The following is an 18,522-nucleotide window of genomic DNA, read 5'->3' as shown; positions in this document are numbered from 1 at the left end:
CTATGTTTTGTAGCTCTGCCCCCATGCGAAATCATCTGTGCATATGTCTGATAGCTAGTGGTTTCATTAAGAGGTACACAGATTGGAGGAGCAACCCCGCCTGGTTCCTTTTCATAATTGAATGGGCTACGATAGAAAGATGTTTGTTTCAGCCTTGGCAATTTCATGAACATACGTTTCAAGGTATTTAACAGATATTTAGCAAACCATGTACAGAGTCAACACTGCAAAAAGGAAGTCCCTGTCTACCAAGAGGGGTTCTTTTTGGCAACAGATGATTGGAAGGTGTCACAGGAACTACTGTCATCCTTGTCAAACCACTGATGCCTCACTGGTCTCTGTACACTGGCTTGCCTCTGTTCTTTAAAAAAGAAAATGCAGAGTCTTGTTATCTGTGCCAGCCAATGACCCAGCTTCGGTCATTTGTGCGATTCTGCTTTGGTACTTAGTTATTGGCACTTGACATAACTAGGAACGAGCTTTGCACTGTAATAATCAGTTCTCTTCTGTCACTTGAACTTGTGTATCTTAACTGCATCTGTTTCAGTCATACTTTTTGTACTGTGTGCAATTTCTTTTAATTCAGTCTCTTCGCTCCCAGAAGGGCTGCTCAGCTTTTTTGTGATGACTGGTACATGTGGGAGCTGATTTGCTTTTTCGAGTATACAATACGATGTGTAATTTCCATTTTTTCTTAGTGAGCTCCTGTCTCCACATGCCTATAGAACAGTTGCGTGATCTCAGCCCTTAACCAACAGGTCGGGAGCCTTTGTTTACCCACCATCACTGGACAACAATGTGAAAGCAATTGGTGTGGTTAACATTTTGGATGTAACAAGTGGTCCCAGATGCAACAGTATCAGTTTTAAAAATCTAGAATGATTAAGGGATGGTTTGCGATTGATCTTGAGTTAATAGAATTCATGGAACCGAATAACACTAGTAGTAGACATCGATGCATACGTGCTGGAGTGTTAGTTGAAATAGTTTGTATATACTTCTTATCTATGTTGTTAGCAGTTACTGTGGTAAAGCGCTCTAATTCAGATGCTCTGTATAGATTGATTATCTTTGATGTGAACATTTACTGTTGTAAAGCGCTCCGATACATTTGGGACAAGCTAATGCTATATAAAACTCTCAAATAAATAAATGAATATAATACTATAGAAACTGCTGCTTGAACCAGTACTGTTGCTGGATAAGGATCTGGATGACGACAAGAGCGCCACACCCATACACCACAAGAATAACAGTCACTGCATGGGAAGCAGCATGGGTTTGTATTCCGAACCTTGATTTTCAAAATGTTTTCCATGTTTTTTAGGTCGAGCGTTAGCGCCTGCGCTGTCGCTTAGCGACCTATTGTTGATGGTTTGTTGAGTTACACTCCACCCACTGGTTTCCCTTGCTTTTTATTTGTCTGTGCCACTGTCCTTAGAAAATCCTTGCTTTCTACTGGGCTATTGTTTCTCTTTTCCCTCCTTTTTGTTTCCGCTTTCTAGCTATGCAGCACCGGCCAAGTACTATCTCCCTACGATGTCAGTGTTAAAGTATTCCTCGGAGGACTACTTTTTCTTTCGTGGGTCAAGTTAGGTATCTACACAATGTGCCGCGCTTGTGCTTTTGCTTGCATTATGCGGGGCCGCCTCCTTTTGCATATGTTATTTTGTTAGAGCGCTGTGCTTTTCACAAGCGCACTGTCTACTTTGTTAATGCGCGATACTCTTTATTTAGCTTTTTTGTACCCGTGCTGCGAGTCTCGCCAGTCCTCAGAACAGCTACTCTGTCTACTTCTCTGCAGTCAGTACTCTGCAAAGCCCCATATGGCGCATGGGTTCAAACAAAGTCCCCTATGCATCATCATACATGGAACTGAATTCCGCCACTCGCTATTTTCTGAAAACTACGGACAAACCAGAAAAGCCGCAGGAATTTACTTCCAGGTCACTGTGATGTTGCGATTGACTTCGGTGAGTACATGGAATGAGCTCTTGATGGTTATCGAGGAAATACTGAAGTCCATCACAATGTGGCGAACTGCACCAGCTTTGGGTTGAAACGGAAAGCATCCTAGCACAAGCGCACATAGCAGACGACCTTTGCGCCACCAAACGGACACGTCTAAGCACTGAGAGGCTGTCCCTGTTGTTACTTCCTTCACGGAAATTAAAAGGGCACTGTGTTCTCGGCGTACTATCTGTTCCCTAACTGGCGAAAGTTGATGCACTTGCAAGTGTATTAAAGGCACATTTTCACACAATCATCAGATATGTAGATCTCCTGCCCCACCTTGTCCTTACTCTGTCTTCAGAAATAATGCCTGTTACTTAACTATTTGGGTCACTAATTTTCAGAGTTGACAGGCTTTACCCATTTTTGAGTGTGACTTATGCTCTGTCTTATTCCTTGCAATTATTACTTACTCGCCATAGAACGTCCCTAATCTTTGTATAGTTATTATTCACATGCTCCCGACCCCCATACCCCCACCCACCCATTACCGAATAAAGTCAATTTTTAGCTATAATGGCTTTATGACATTTATGCCGAGGACGTGTACGTTCAGTTTTGATGGAAGAAGGGGCACGGCTTGCAGTGAAGCTGTATAAACAAATGATTGCTAGTAATGTTATTGAATGTACCATCACAAGGCTAGACCAAATAATCACAGGGACTCCAGAAGGAATAGTGCAACCTTAACAGTGTCTTACACAAAACAATCGGTGTTGTACAGTATTAACCTATGCGTAACAATTCAGAGCTTTTGTAATTAAAGGATTGCCTGATGACACTGCTTGGGACAGTAGAAAGAGGATGCCATGCTGGGGGGCAAGATGTGGAAGGAGGAGCAGCTGACAGGACCATTAGTCAAAAGGCCTGTACTGTAAATGCTGTATTTAGGCGCAATTACGAGCTGGGTTTAACAAACTCATTGACATGCTTCACAATTCACCATCTACTACAAATGTTGTCCCCAAATTAATCTAATGTTTTACCCCCATAGTCCCTCATCATATTACTGAACATCCTCCCCAGTTTTGTCCTGTGTGTCTGTCCCAGTGTGTTTCAAAATGTCACTTTCAAACTTTTCCCGAAATTATCCCATCCATATACTGCCAAAACAGTGTGCTGTGAGAAGTCTCAAATCGTGATTTGTTAGTGTGGACTACTTTAGTTTTAATATACAAACCTATCTTGTTTCCCTTCTTCCATCCATCTAGCGAATATTTTCATGTACAGCAGCTGAACTCCTTCAAGTGAGATTTCACGGTCCAGTGTTGGTACTTTTTTTGTAAAACGTTCTCAATTTGTGTAGACAAATAAAATGGCCATATCTCAAGACTCCGTAAAGGAATAGATGCCATTAATAAAGCCAAAATCAAGAGAGAGAGCGAGAGAACTCAATTTTTCAGTAAATATATTTTGAATCCTTACTTAACGGACGCTGCTTTCCATTTGAATAAATGTACACTAATTACCTGGCTGATACGAACAGCTGTTATTTAAAATGCCATGAACCAGAAACAATGGTTGTGTATAGGGCATATAAAACGGCTGTTACCCACCAGCAACCAAACTCTTTTAACGTTCGGGATCTGGTGTACAGTGCATTATGCAATTTCCTTTAAAAACTGTTTTCCTCCTAGTCTAAACCACTTTCCTCCGCCTACAGACACTTTTAACAAACGTTTGCAATGCAATAAGTCTCGCATTTGCCAAAGTTTGTGCTATTGGCATTGTAAACGACAATGCCTTTTATTTATGTGTTTTGAAAACCTGCAAGCAGTGCGTAAAAATACATTTTGTACTTATAGTCTTTGCGTATGAGAAGCAAGCCTGGCAGCAAAGGAGGCGCAGTTACTGCAAGCCTTGCTTCTCGTATGCAACAACTAAAAGTACAAAGTGTTTACGCACTGCTTACAGGTTTTCAAAACACATAAATAAAAGGCATTGTCATTTTCGACGCCAATAGCTCAAAATCTCGCAAATGCGAGACCTATTACATTGCAAATGCTTGCCTTGAAAGCATTCACACAACTGCAGAGCCCCAGCAGTTCTAAAACACAATGATGGGAAGATAAGGTCTTTACCACTAGAAACATTTTTCCTTCATTCCCCTTCCTTTGGACCTTGCCAAGCTCCGTAAATAGTTAAACGAAGTTATAATGTTGCACAAATAGAACCTTTTAAAAAGTATTAGCAGAAAAGAGAAGATCAAATGCCAAACCTTCTCTATCTACATTAATAGGATGTTATTTCCCCCCACCCACCCCCCAAGACCCCCAAAACACATCATCCCTGTTTAATCATCGAGCTGATAATTTTCCTTGCTCCCACACACTTCCTCAGACTTCTTACTCCTATCCTCATCTGGGTACAGTGGTCCTAGTCTTAGCTAGGCTTTCGCTATATAATCCCCACAGATAATTTCACTTTGATAGTATGATGTGATAGGCTACTGTAAAAAAATATGTGGTCTGTAATAATAGATGTATGTATACATATAACATTATTTAATAATAACATAACTAAAAGATGATCAGCTTCTAGCATGACAAAGTCAAATAGAAAATAAAGATTTCTTACTGTTAGATCCTCGAATGCCAAGTTTATCTTCCGGTTTGCCGTTAGTGACTCCACCAAATGCCCTTTCCACGATGAAGGCTGTGATTTTGTCTTTTACTGAGCCATCTTTATCTAGCACCTCAGTCCTTGCAAAAACAGTGAAAATATCCGCCAAGCCCCCATTTGATATCCAGACCTACAACAAAAGTTAGAAAAGAAATGATAAATGGTTTCTCACCACTTTGAAATTTCTCTGACAAACTATGACTAAGATAAATTAATACAGCAATAACCTCTTACATTAATATGCGGCTATGATGAAGGAAAACTAGTTCTAGCAGGCATGTAATTTCAATTTTACTACAATGTCCAGCAAAGAAACAAGTTATGCCACATCTAATCGGAATTAAAGTAGAAATTGAATAAGCAACATTAAACATACCCTGTTGCTTGCCATATTGCACAATTTCATGACAGCTATTCAGATCTTGTTGTCTAATTTAGACACATCTTAGAGGAGAGGACAGAGTCAGCTCTTTACAGAAAGGGAAATCAGAATAGATAATTAGATTTGAATAAGAAGGATGTGGAGCTGGCAATACATCGGATTGTAATATTAACCCCTTCGATGTGTGCGTCGGCCAACGGCCATCGCGAGCACTACCTCCGTAGTGCTGGGCACGTCTGTTGGCCGACGCGGCCCGCCAACGCAAGATTTCACCCGCACCGCGGCGGATTTTACGCCGCGGTTAACGGGTTAAAGAAAGAATAGTCTTCTCACGTTGCCCCTAGAGGGCGGAATGTTCTAATTGTAAAACAAAGGCCTCAAGGAGCCAGAGGGTGTTGAAATCCCCTCGGGTTCCGTAAGGACTTTGTTAAACATTGGAATGTTGATGCTCGAGGGCTTCTACCGGCCATTAGAAGCTTGAAGCACACTACTGTTTTCAATGGAGAACTCAACATTCCAATGTTCTACTAAAGGTTATCTTCCACATCTTGCCTGCATGTGAACACTACACTGTCAAATGGCATGGATCAATTTGGCTGCCTCCTCCATGTGCTGACTGCTGCAACTGCTGGGTGCACCCAAACCAACGGATCATAAAAGAATTGTACAAGGGAAAGTGTTCTTGGCACATGCTCCCTTTGGGGTTTAAAGCCATCATGTTTAGGCAATAAAAATTCTTACTGGGTACATAATCTCTAGGAAGGTGAACGCCGTTTTGCACTTTGTTCCTTTTTAGAAAAATAAAGAACAGGTTGGTAAACAATTCTGGTGAATTTTTGGACGCCGACTGTACCTTGGTGCCATTTAGTGTGAAGTATGATCCATCTTCGCTGACAGTTGCTCTGGACTGAATAGATGCAGCGTCGCTTCCACTAAAATATTTAAAGGATGTAAAGGTAACAGTTACATATACTGGAATAGAAGGGAAGACACAATAGGCAGTCAAAGACAATCAAATTGCATGTTAGTCACAGTGCTGTTGTCACTGTCTTGGACAGGTGGGATACATTGTCAGTTAGGTGGTCCCGAAGAACTGGAACACTAAGCCCCAAATGAGCCCTTCTCACAAACGGATGTATTTTCACCTTCGTTATAAAACACTCCAGAGCCGATTCACAAAGCCATTTTGGGCCACAAACATTTGGACCTAGGCTTATATCTACAAAAAAAACATCGAGCAGACGTCAATGGTGGGGCAATCACTATATCGACTACCTATATAGAATGCACCAAGGTAAGTAGATGTGGACCCAAGAGGAGTAAATCTATACATGCCACAGTAGTAGTTAATGCAGGGGATTAAATATATTTATGGGTCAATAACGTTGATGTCGATCTAGTGACATACAACCAGCATAAGTGCATTTACTACTGGAGAATTCTATGACTACATATAATAATTGTACTGAATGATTCAAACATTCACCCCCCGTCACAAGGATCTGGGTTTAATCCATCATTCTTTTGCTCACCACACCAACCCTGGTGAAGGGCGACATACCCCGAAACCGGTCCCAGGATGCTCGTTTCCAGTCCATGGAGGATATGGCTTGGCAGTTCGGTCTGGACTGTTTCCATGAGGAACAGGGTCAAGACTGATTTGCATATGGCTGGGTCCAAAGTGAGGTGGCATAGTGGGCAAAAGAACAATGGATTTAACCCAGATCTCTTGACTGGGGGAGGATGTTTGAATCATTCAGCATTCCGTCCATCATTTGTTGCAGTTATACTTTTAGCCCTAAGTGGGACAGGTATGCCCAGACGTGGGTACCTTGCTCACTGTGCTACTGGATTCAAGCTACCCTGGCTGATGAACAGTGACATACCCCGAAACCGGTCCCAGGATGCTTGTTTCCGGTCGGAGGACCTGGCTTGGCAGTTCGGTCTGGATTGCTCCCATGAGGCACAGGGTCAAGACTGATTTGCATATGGCTGAGTCCAAACTGGGGTGGCGTAGTGGGCAAAAGAACGATGGATTTAACCCAGATCGCTTGACACGGGAGAATGTTTGAATCATGCAGCATTCCATCCATCATTTGTTGCGGATCTAGATTGTATGTCATGCAACTATATTTTACATGGAATTAAGTGTCTATTCATCCTGTTCATCCCACTGTAGGAAAAGTACTGTAAGGGAGACTTGATGACTATTTAGTGGGCTTCTACATCATATCAAAATAAGACATATACATATAGTGCTTAGAATTGTAGCTTTTATTGCCAGATAGTCACAATCACAAATAAATTCTTCTTCACAATTGGTACTATCGCTGTAATAAGGAAAGTCAAAGCACTTATCTCAAACTTTTCACCATTTAACGAGAGAAATCAGGTTATTGTCTCCTAACCAATTGTCCCCAACCTTGACCCTCATTTTTCATTTTGATGCATATATTTCAATGGTTAGATAGTTTCCTCTGCTGAGTAAGAGAATTACAATGGGCTGGTAGACAAGAGAAGAATGCAATAGGGAGAGAAGTGAAGGAGGGGATATGGAGCGGAAGAAACAGAAGAGGCGGACAGATATGTGAAGTATGGACAGAAAGAAAAGTGTGAAAGATTTTGTAGCTGGAAAGCTACAAAGGCGTAGAAAGAAGAGATCGGTAGAGAAAGAGGTAGAGAGATGGGTAATGTTTTAGAGTAAATTAATGAACGTGTGACAGGTAGAAAAAGCTAGAGATAGGAGAAGGAAATGTAGCTAGGAGGTGAGCGGGGGTGCAAAGTGAGGTGAGCTAGAGAGAGATGCAAGGTACAGAGATAGGTCAGAGCTATAGATCGATAGGTAGATGTGAGTTTGTGAGAGAATTATAGAGAAATGCAATATAGAGAGAGTTGACATAAAAGGGTAAAGTGAGTAGTAAGGTAAAGAACAACCGATCAGGTAAGGTGAGTAGTGAGGCATGATGAAAGGTAGAGTGAGAAGGTTTAAGAGTACAATGAGATGAGTTAAAAAGAGGTAAAGTAGAGATGCAAAGGTGAGATAGAAATAAGTGTGGTTATTACATGGATAGAAAGTGTTGAACAACAGACGTGAGTTATAAATGTGTGTAAGAGAGAAGAAGACCGGTGTGAGCTGAAAGAGAAGGAGGTAGGGACAGAGGAGAGAGAGAGAGAGAGAGGAGGTAGAGGTCAATGGAATAAAATAGATGTAGAGCTAGGGAAAGAGGTAACAAGTATGGAGTAAGGTAGTAAGAGAAGGGGGAGGTAAAGGGAACAGAGGTAGAAAGAGAGGGGAGGCAGTGAGGAGGTGAACGACTGGTGAGGTAAATTGTGAGGTGGAGAAATGAGGCTGATATAGGGATGAGAGAGTTGAGGTTAAAAAAGAGTTGAAGTAGATGGAGGTGAAAATCAATTAGGTGAAATGGAAACAGAGCAGTAAGATAGGGTGATGGGGAGAGAGGGGAGGTAGAAAAAGGGGGTAAAGAGGCTGTTATGAAGACATTAGCACTGAGAGGTAGAGAGAGGGGTTAGGTTGTGAGTGGTGGGGTAGAAGGGGGTGTATTTGAGAGTGAGACGAGGTAGAGAGTGAAGATAGAGAGGAGAGGGGATAGGCATAAACAAAATGCAGAGTTAGGCAGAAATCGGGAAAGAAAGAGGTTGAAGTGAAGAAAGGAGACAGAAAAGAGACACTAAGATCAGGCAGTTAAAGAGGCAGAGGGTTGTACAGAGGTGTCAAAGAAGTAGTCAGACAAATAGGTGCATAAGGAAATGAGGTATACAGAAGCGTGGAGATTTAGTGTTAGGTGAAGCAGTTTAGGATGAGATACAACAAGACTAAGAGAAAAGGGTGACGTAGAGAAAGAGGAGGTAGAAAGGCTGGTAGAGGCAGACAGAGTAAACTAACGCTAAGAGTATGTTAGAGGACGCAGGCAGAAGTAGAGAAAATGGTAAAGGGGGTGTGAGGCCAGGTAGGGAGAGAGATATGATCGAACAAAAGATAGGTGAGGAGAGAGAGGTAGCTAAAAAGGTGGAAAGTGATGAGTTTTGGTTAGTCAGAAAGAGAGAAAGTCAAACCTATCGCTAGGCAAAGAAATGGAGATAGGTTAAGTCCCTGGGCAATTGTCCAAGCAGAAGACACACAATTGATGGACGGAATGCAGAACAAATCAAAATATTCACCCCCAGTCAAGAGATCTGGGTTAAATCCATCATTCTTTTGCTCACCAAGCCACCCCAGTTTAGACCTGGCCATATGCAAATCAGTCTTGACCCTGTGCCTCATGGAACAGTGCAGCCTGAACTGCCAAGCCAGGTCCTCCCTTGACCGGAAACAAGCATCCTAGGACCAGTTTCGGGGTTTCACCCCTCTTCAGCCAGGATAGCTTGATTCCAGTGGCACAGTGAGCCCAGGACCAACGTCTGGGCATACCAGGCACACTTAGGGCGAGAAAGCAAAAGACACACAATTGAGGGACGGAATGCAGAACAAATCAAAACATTCACCCCCAGTCAAGAGATCTGGGTTGAATCCATCATTCTTTTGCTCACCATGCCACCCCAGTTTAGACCTGGCCATATGCCGAGTGGGACGGGTATGGCCAGACGTGGGTCCCGTGCTCTCTGTGCCACTGGAATCAAGCTATCCTGGCTGAAGAGGCGTGAAACCCCGAAACCGGTCCTAGGATGCTAGTTTCCAGTCCAGGGAGGACCTGGCTTGGCAGTTCGGGCTGGGCTGTTCCCATGAGGCACAGGGTCAAGACTGATTTGCATATGGCTGGGTTCCAACTGGAATGGCATGGTGACCAAAAAAACGATGGATTTAGGCCCAGATCTCTGTACTGGGGTGAATGTATGACATTGTTCTGCATTCTGTCCATCAACTGTTGCTTTTACAATTGTCCAAGCAGCTCCGGCCTTAAAACACCTCTGAGGAAGGGAGCAGGATAAAGGGTGAGGGAAGGAGACGGGAGGCCATCGATTGAATACCCGGATGACGGGCACTGAAGTTCTTCAGTATTCCAGCATTCAGAATTGTGACTGTATAATTATGCTTGCGTAAGCTGAACGTATATGTTCATTCACACACTTTTTGCCCTTTTCACACAAGAAAATATGACATCTTTCATTTGAAAAAAACGTAACGCACCAGCATGAATTTGCATCAAGGACCAGGACAAGAAGTGATTGGCTGGTGAAAGGGCAAAATCGACAAATGAAAGTATTGTTAGGGCAGGATTTCATGTCACATGCAACACAACTCAAATTGGAGAAATAATTTGTGCTGCGATGAGTGGGTCTTGCTTAAGGGGCTGTGCAGCAGCAAGTTACAACAGTGCATGAAACTGAAAGGATAGCATAAGCAATATACAAAGGACCTAGAAAATACCACGTAGGAAAAACCCAAGGTGTTGTCATGAATCAAAAGCCAAAATAAACATAAAAAAAATTGTAAACAAAATGAAGAATGGTGTGCTTGTGTGGTAGCCAATTTAAAAGGAATCAACCATTTAGTGAAGATCAATAAAAAAAAGTGGAGATATGAAAGCAGGATTTCTCTCAAATGAAAAGAAGCACTGATCAAATCTAAATTAACTAAAGAAAAGCTACAGTCTTTCAGCAGAGTAATACTTTTATGAAGTCACAGTACTGAAATACACGAGACAAGTGGAATGAACACTCCTTAGTACTCCTTAGTAAATAAGCATTAGTAAAGCCAATAGGTTTCGCCTAAGGGAGATCTTTTGGCTTTGGTGGAGTGAAATGGGGTGGCACAGTGTGGAGAGGCATGCAAGGATTGGAGTGGAATTGTGTGTCATATTGTGGGGAGTTGATTGGCCTTGAGTGGCATTGTGTGGTGTGGAATGCAGTGAAGTAGAATTGAGGTGAGTGCAGTGGTGTGGCGTGGATTGGAATTGTGTGGCATGAAGTGTAAATGTGCGGAGTGCAATTGTGTGGCATAGAGTGTAAATGTGTGGCATTGTGTGGAGTGGTATTGTGGGGCAAGGAGTAGAACTGTGAGGCATTATGTGGCATGGAGTGAAACTGTGTGGCTTAGAGTGGAATTAGGTGCATTTTGTGGAGTGCAATTTTGTGGCACTGTGTGAAGTGGAATTGAGTGGAGTGGCACTGGGTGGTGCAGAGTGGAACTTTGTGACATGGAGTAGAATTGTGAAGCACTGTATGGAGTAGAGTGGAATTGCATGGTATTGTGTGGAGTGGGATTATGTGGCATTGCGTGGAGTGGAACTGTGATGCATTGTGTCGCCTGGAGCTGTGTGGCATTGTGTGGAGTGAAGTAGTATTGTGTGGTGAAGAGTGGAATTGTGTGATGTGGAGTGGAACTGTGTGGAGTGGAGTAGAGCGGAATTATATGGAGTGGAATTGTGTGGAACTGTATGTTGTGGAGTTGAAGAACATGTTACCTTCGTTAAAATTGTATCTGGTAGAGACTATCACTACCACAGATTCCTCACCTTAAAATGTTACCGACGCGTCAGACTGGATCGGAAAATCTTGAGCAGTACCTCTACAAAACGACAGGTAGCATCGATTGGCAACACCCGTGCTGCATGTGATGCGCACAACGCATTTATAGGCGCCACCCCAGCGCACTGACATCAGTTTCTTTTTGTGACTCTTTCCGTGTCAGAAGCACAGAGCCTCGTCAGAAAGCTGATTTTACCAGTGCTCAAAATAAGAGTAACCGGGAGCCTTTTTTAAGCAGGTCCAGCACACATACTCCCTAACTAGAATTGAATATGTCAAATTGGTGTGCAGTTGCTTGGTGATAGACAGAGTGTTCAGGTCTGAGAAAAAGTGCCCTCACACATCCGAAGGATGTCATGCTTCATCATATGGGACTGCTCCTCGTGGGGCAGGCGCTGCAATGCCCAACGGGCCCCCGCGAAGGGGCTCTTTGGCGGAGATCTTTTTGCTGAAGCAGTTTGATGCGTGGGGGGTGTTGTGGAATTAATAGTGTAGTGGGTGCAGAATGGTGCATTAAAATAGGTTTAGGGAGGCCCTACTGCATAAATATTTTATTCCTGGGACTCGCTAACCTAACTAAAAACAGTGTGGCACTAACCAGATACAATGGTCCTATAGGGCGTATGTGGTGCAAAAGGTTGACATGTTTCTTGCTTTTGTTAGCCTAAGTCTAATGGGTCTCGTGGCAATTCATCAGGACCGATAGATTTTGGGGAACAAAAATGTGTAGTCTTACACTACTGCAAGGTTGGTGCTTAGGGTATAAGGAATGCTATAGTTACCAGCTTTGCAAGTCAATACCAGGTCCAATTTACCTAATATTGAGCGACGGAGGTCAGCATACACTTTTTTGCCACACACTATAGTTTCAATTTAGGTTTGGTGTCATCATACACCGTTTGGATTTACTACATCTAAGGGTTCTACACAAGAACTATTGGATCATGTTTGGATTCCCTGACTTGGAATTTGTGATCTTCTGCCTACATCATTTTAAGCCTTGAAAAAGTCACAGTGTGACGAAAAACGTGTTGGCTGTTTCTGAAGAAAAGTACTTGTGAAATTTGAATTTCCAGAAGAACACATGATCTTTCATGCCTATAATAACCAGTGAAATATTACAAAGTCCGAAAAGTAAGGACTTATTTATAACAAAGATAGTGTTTTGAGTGCTCTGGTTTGTGTCTTTTGTAAACTGTATCCATTCTGGATCCTCGGATCACCTTGGTAGTAGGGTGTAGATAACCAGCTAGCACCACCTTATAGATAACTATCTTTGGTCCTGTACCCACAACAAACGTAGGTCTTCTTCAAGGTGCAATACAAAACCATTACTACCCCCATTTCTTTGTTTCTAGAACCTGAAACAACGTGAGCATTTTGAATTTTTCCTTTTTCAGAAAGTAGTTAAGAAGGCGTAGGTCTAGCGTAGGGCCAAAGCCTCAGTCTTTCTATGGCACCAGAAAGTAGTGGGAATAACAAACTGAACCCACTTCGGATGACGACACCCTCACGATGGCGCCTTTGGCCAAAAGGGCCTGCACTTCCTCACGCAATAGGAAGAGCTGGTCCTCAGTCAACCGGTCTGATTATGTTTGCATGTGCCACAGGGTTTCCCAGAATGAAAGGGCATAGCACCGCTGAACAATTTGGGGCCCTCATTTGTCCAAAGTTATGGACTGCCCGTGAAGCAGGTGATGCTTGATCCTGCAGTCGACTGTTTGTCCATGATGTTGTGACAGCCTATTAAAGGGGTTTCAGAGGCTGTGTTTGCAGTGAAGGGCGTGGTGGACTGGGCAGATCTCTGCCACTGGGTCCCAAAAGGTTTGTGGGAGCAGCATCTGCGGCCACAAAACGACTGGGGAGTCTGCTGGTCATGACGTCTGGGAGGAAATGGATCCGGCTGGTAGCCCCTACCATGGACACGGAAGGAGCAGAAGGCAGAATGGGGGTTGCAGGAAATTGGGTTTCTGGTTGAGGATGGTGAAACACTACTCAAGCAGCAATTCCTCTCAGGGTGAAGTCACAGGCAACCCCAAATGTACCTGTGCTTAACCCTCTGGCAGCTTGGCACAAAAGCAGTGATTCCTAATTTACAGGTAATGAGCAAAGTATGTATACAGCACATCAAACAGTAATAAAGTGAAGACACAACACTAGAAAAATCCCACACCAATTTAAACCTCATCCTTAATGCTAGCTCTCACCTTATCCAGAACCTGCACATTGCCCAAGGGTGAGGGAGAGCAGTGAGGTAAACTGTTCCAGTTGCATACAATAATTGCTCTACTGCTCTGGGGTCAGAGTAGGGAAGTGGTCAACACCTTCTTCTGACCCTTCACGCTCCTTGGAAGGCAGAAGGTCAGGGAGAGGTTCACGCTCCTCTTCCACTCCGTCATCTGTCACTATGAGCATGGTGACCTCCGACCTCTCAAAGTGTGGTTTGAGGCAGTGTATGTGGTGCACTTTTAAAGGGTTTCTAGGGGTCTTGTGATCTACTAGGTAGGTGGCATCCCCTTCCGCTCCTTCACCTCAAATGGCATGTTCAATGGTCTTGGAGAGCTCTGGGCTCTACAGGCTTCATGACCCACACCTTTTGGCCAGGCTGAAACTCTACCAGCGTGGCCTTCTAGTCGTACCACTGTTTCCATAGTTCTTGACTGACCTCAAGATATTCATTACCCTTCTACCAGAACAGCTGCATCTGGTTATGGAGAGCCGGCACGTAGAGGCTATATCCTGAGGGGGCTTCCTGGGTGCTTTCTACCACCCCTTTCTCACAATGCCGAGAGGTACCCTAAAAGGGTGTCCATAGAGGAGCTCAAATGGGCTAAGACCACCCTCCTTCTGTTGTACCTCCCTGCCAGCAAATAGCAGGCATGATAACAGGACAACCCACTTCTGACTTATGGCAGGCCCATAATCATGCCTATGAGAGTCTTGTTGAAGTTCTCAACAAGTCCATTTCTTTGAGGGTGAGAGGGTGTGGATAACTTATAGGTTACCCACACTCATACCACATGGACTAGATGCACTCAGACATTAAGTTAGTGCCTCTGTAAGGCACCACTTCCTTGTGGGTAGAAATCTCCATCAGGGCCTCAGCCACTGCAGGTGCAGTCACCGACCTCAGAGGGATGGCCCCTGGGTACCATCTGGTGTGGTCCACCAAGACTAGGATGAACCGGTTGCCTAAGGCTGTTTTTGTGAGGTTTTGTTCCACGTTGCGCCTACATGAACTACAAATCCCAGGAAGCCCCAGGAGAGAAAGCGGAGCAGAAGCCATATCAGGAAGCGACGCGCACAGGAAGACGTGCGTAATTCTGAATTCGGACCGGTCGAGTCGGTTTCATGGCGTTTCCAGTTGGATTTGCTCTTGAACGCGGCAAGTTCCTAGGATAAGTGGAACTGCTTCGAGGATACCCGTGTAGAGACTCCTTGACGGAGATGCTGGTCCTGCCTGTCGCCGCAAGAACAGAGGCGGTAAGCATGACGACCGGCCCTTCTTAGTCATGGACAGATACCCAGACCGGGCGCTCCCCGCGGCATATCCTTGTCCGCGAGTGTGGGGAGGTCGCCCCGTTCTCTTTTTCAATCGCTTCGAGGTTGGAGCAGTACTTTGTTCATTTGCAGCCGCTCCGAGGTAGGAGCAGTTCTTTGTTTGTTGGCAACCACTCCGCGGCAGGAGCTGTAATTTGTTTGATTGATCTTATCCTGTTCCACGTTCACGATGAGTGAGCCTACAGTTGCCCCATTCCTTAACGTGACCTTAACGCCAGCAGGATGAGAGGGACATGGTAGAGGAATTTGTTTCAACTGGTTGCCTTGCTTAGGTTCATCCCACGGAGCATGAATACTTTAAGGCTCAACTGATCGTTAATCTTTAGTTACTTTCCAGAACGGCAGTGCTACTTACTTTGAACTTACTGAACCTTTGGGAATCTTCTTCAGCGGACCTTGGCTTTTCGGCACATAAGGATATAGGCTCCTGACAGGTGTGTAGGGGCATCAGGGCATAGGGTCAGCCTTAGTCTTAGGTGCACTACTCCGCTTAATGTTGATACATTTGTTTTATCTTCCTTGGTATTAGGTATGATGCAATACCGTGTGGTCAGAAGGAATACAGAGTCTGCGTGTGTAGCATAGCCGCCCAGGTAATTGGAATCCTTGGTGAGAATTACATGAGAGTAGTGTTGCATGTTTTTGTATTTAATGGTGTGTATTTGTGTTTCAGGTTCTACTCCCTGCTGTTCCCTTCCTACCCTTCCCTCACTTGATCGTTCCAATACTCCGTGCATTTATTGCAGGAGTTGGGGAGATCAAGGGATGGACCCCTTATTGCATCGCTCAAATCCTGAGGGGCACTCGTCTTTGGAGAGGAACGTCACAGTTTTAGGGTTCAAGGGACCAACAAAGTCAATCCCTACCCTTTCAAAGGGAGTGCCAGCGACAGGCAAGGGAACAAGAGGTGCTTTTGGTGTTTACCCTGCTTTCCCACTAGCGTGGCAGGTGGGACAAGACCTACAGAATTTATCTGAAGCGGTCTTCATCCGGAGCCAATGGAAGTGGGAGTCAAGCCTGGCAAAGGTCTTGCCCTGCTAGGAGTATATCATGAGCCAATCCCGGTAGGAAGGTCCTGTAACACTGGGGGACCACCAGCACATGGGCTGCCCCCCATGCCTCTAGGAACCTTAGGCTCACTATACAGAAGGATATTCTCCTGATAGAGAAGGTCATCACCAGAGTTATCTCCCGCTGCCTGAGCCTCGGCTTGCCGCCTCAAGTCCTCCAGGATGAGGTATCCTTCCACATTTTGCAGAATTCTTCATTAATTGGCCCACCATCAACTTGCCATCAAACAAGCTAAGGCAGGTCTCCCAGGGCAGCAGTGTCTGATAGGCTCCAGTGCGACCTCCTCAAGTGCCCCATCAACCTGGACTGTGAGAATTTCAGGGGTTGGTTTCCCACACACTCTGCCTTTCCCCCTTCTTGGCAGTTGCCTAGGCCATTCTTTGAGGCTCCAGGCTTTCTTGACTCCGCTCTTGGGCAGCCATGGACCTGGTGGCCATACAGACCCATTCAGGCAAGCCTAAGATATCCAGGTGAGACCGGAGCTCTACTTTCTTCTGACAAAGTGCTCTAGGTCGTTGCCGAACAGACAATCTACAGGTATGGCAGGGCTCACACCTACTTTTAAAGAACTCTCCTCTCAACTCAAAGGGAAATAGAGCCACTGTGTAGTGACTTTCACAGTTGTTGCGACTAAGACCTAGTGAATTGTATTAGGGATGACCTTCTCCAAGTACACTGGATGACACCTCACAGTAGTTATACTGGCTCCTGTCTCTCAGAACCTCCACCCTTCACTCATTGATAGCTAGGTCCGACGTTGTCATCGAGGATGCTATCAACAGAGGCTTGTGCTGCAGAGTCCTTCATGGGGATGCATTGCACAGCGGTGGATCAGAGGAGCGGCGAGCTACGATGCAAGGTCCAGTTCCGGGTATGCGTTATGATGCATAGCTGCGAGTAGATGTGTCGCGCTGCATCGGTTCTGCCCAAGAGACCACATCTGGGTTGGCAGAGTGCCTTCAGGCCCTCTTCCAAGGATCCAGGACTGGGGTGGCACCACTTTGGGGGCAAGACTCAGAGGATGCAGAGTCCAGGTGCTGAGTTCAAGGTGGTTGGAGCCTTCTCTGTCCCTAAAGCTCTTATCAGGAGGCAAGCCAACCAGCCCTTTGAGTCACTCTGCTTGTCCTGGGTTCAGGATGCAGGTCCAGTCCTCTTCACTCAGATAGCAAAGTAGCAGGACAGCAAAGTAGTCGTTCTTGCAGCAGAGCAGTCTAGCAATCCTCCTGGGTCTTCCAAAGGTCCAGAGGTGTACTGAAGAGTTGGGTCTGAAGGTCCACTATTAATACTTTGTGCCAGCTTTAAAGTAGGAGAAGGTTTGGGAGATTTCCACTTCCAGAGGTGTTTGGAATTTCCTGCCTCCCTATCCTGGCCCTAGCTGGTCTAGGGGCACATAAAACTAGGGAGAAACCCTTCGAGATTGTGCTGAGTCATAGTCTTTGTGATGTGTAGTTGTGGTAGGTGACAGCTCCTCCCAGCGATCAAGTCAGAGATGGCCCACCTACTTCCTCTTTATCTCACTGGGAGTAATATACAAAGGCCAACTTCCAGGTACCCCTAATCATGTGACCCAGGATACAGGCTGCAGGCACCAAATGCCGGAGACAAGAAGATGCCAAATGCCAAAGTGGCATTTTCAAAACTGAGCCTTAAAATCCAACTTAACCATTAAAGGTGGTTTTAAATTACAATTCTTTAGACCCCCCCCCCCACCCCAACACGTACCCCCAATTTAAAGTTATCACTTATAGAATCTAATAAGGAAACCCAATGGTATCCTATGGGAGAGGTAGGCCTTGCAGTAGTGAAAAAAACCTTTTTCACTACCACGACATGCAACAAGTAAAGGAACATGTCCAATTTTTTTAATACACTGCACCCTAACCAACAGGCTATGTAGGGCCTACCATAGTGGGGATTTATATATATTAACAAGCATTGGCATAGCCAATAGGTCTCGCCTTTGGGACCTTATAAGTGTTTAGCCATGCAACAGTTAATGTTGTTGCAGTAAGGATATTGTGCTGCATAACTAAATACTTATAAGGTCCCAAAGGTGAGACCTATTGTTATCCGGTAGAAGTAAAGTACTTTCTTTTTATTAAAGTAGTGGGTTAAAAAAATATAAGGACCGATCCCTCCTTCTCATTCTTCAAGAGCAAGTTTAAGGTTCTCCTCCTCAACTGATATCTCAACTAGTGGATCATCATTCACCCAACGAGACAGCATCTTTACCCTCTGCTCTGGACCCCCTCTGCTATTTCTCCTCCACTATGCGCAACCACTGTTTGGACTTGATCTGACTTTCTTCATTTGACTTGACTCATTATCTTGATGTAGACATTTAAAGATGTAAAGCGCTATGATACCCTCGGGTCTTGCCAGTTCTA

The 18,522-nt window shown here is 44.6% G+C and overlaps 1 protein-coding gene across 1 annotated transcript in view; it reads right to left on the bottom strand.

Annotated features, from left to right (window-relative positions):
- The window catches only part of ACAD9 (acyl-CoA dehydrogenase family member 9), a 344,154-nt gene that overhangs the window by 222,192 nt on the left and 103,440 nt on the right, over positions 1 to 18,522 (bottom strand). The window contains exons 6-7 of the mRNA XM_085624840.1: positions 5,871 to 5,949; positions 4,591 to 4,765 (exon numbers count right to left, since the gene is read on the bottom strand). Coding sequence (XP_085480966.1) covers positions 4,591 to 4,765; positions 5,871 to 5,949 — 254 coding nt within the window. The remainder of the gene's footprint in view (positions 1 to 4,590; positions 4,766 to 5,870; positions 5,950 to 18,522) is intronic.

This window comes from Triturus cristatus, chromosome 9 (assembly GCF_964204655.1).
Source record: "Triturus cristatus chromosome 9, aTriCri1.1, whole genome shotgun sequence".
NCBI lineage: Eukaryota > Metazoa > Chordata > Amphibia > Caudata > Salamandridae > Triturus > Triturus cristatus.
The sequence above is the reverse complement of the archived record's forward strand: the minus strand, read 5'-3'. Positions and strand labels throughout refer to the sequence as shown.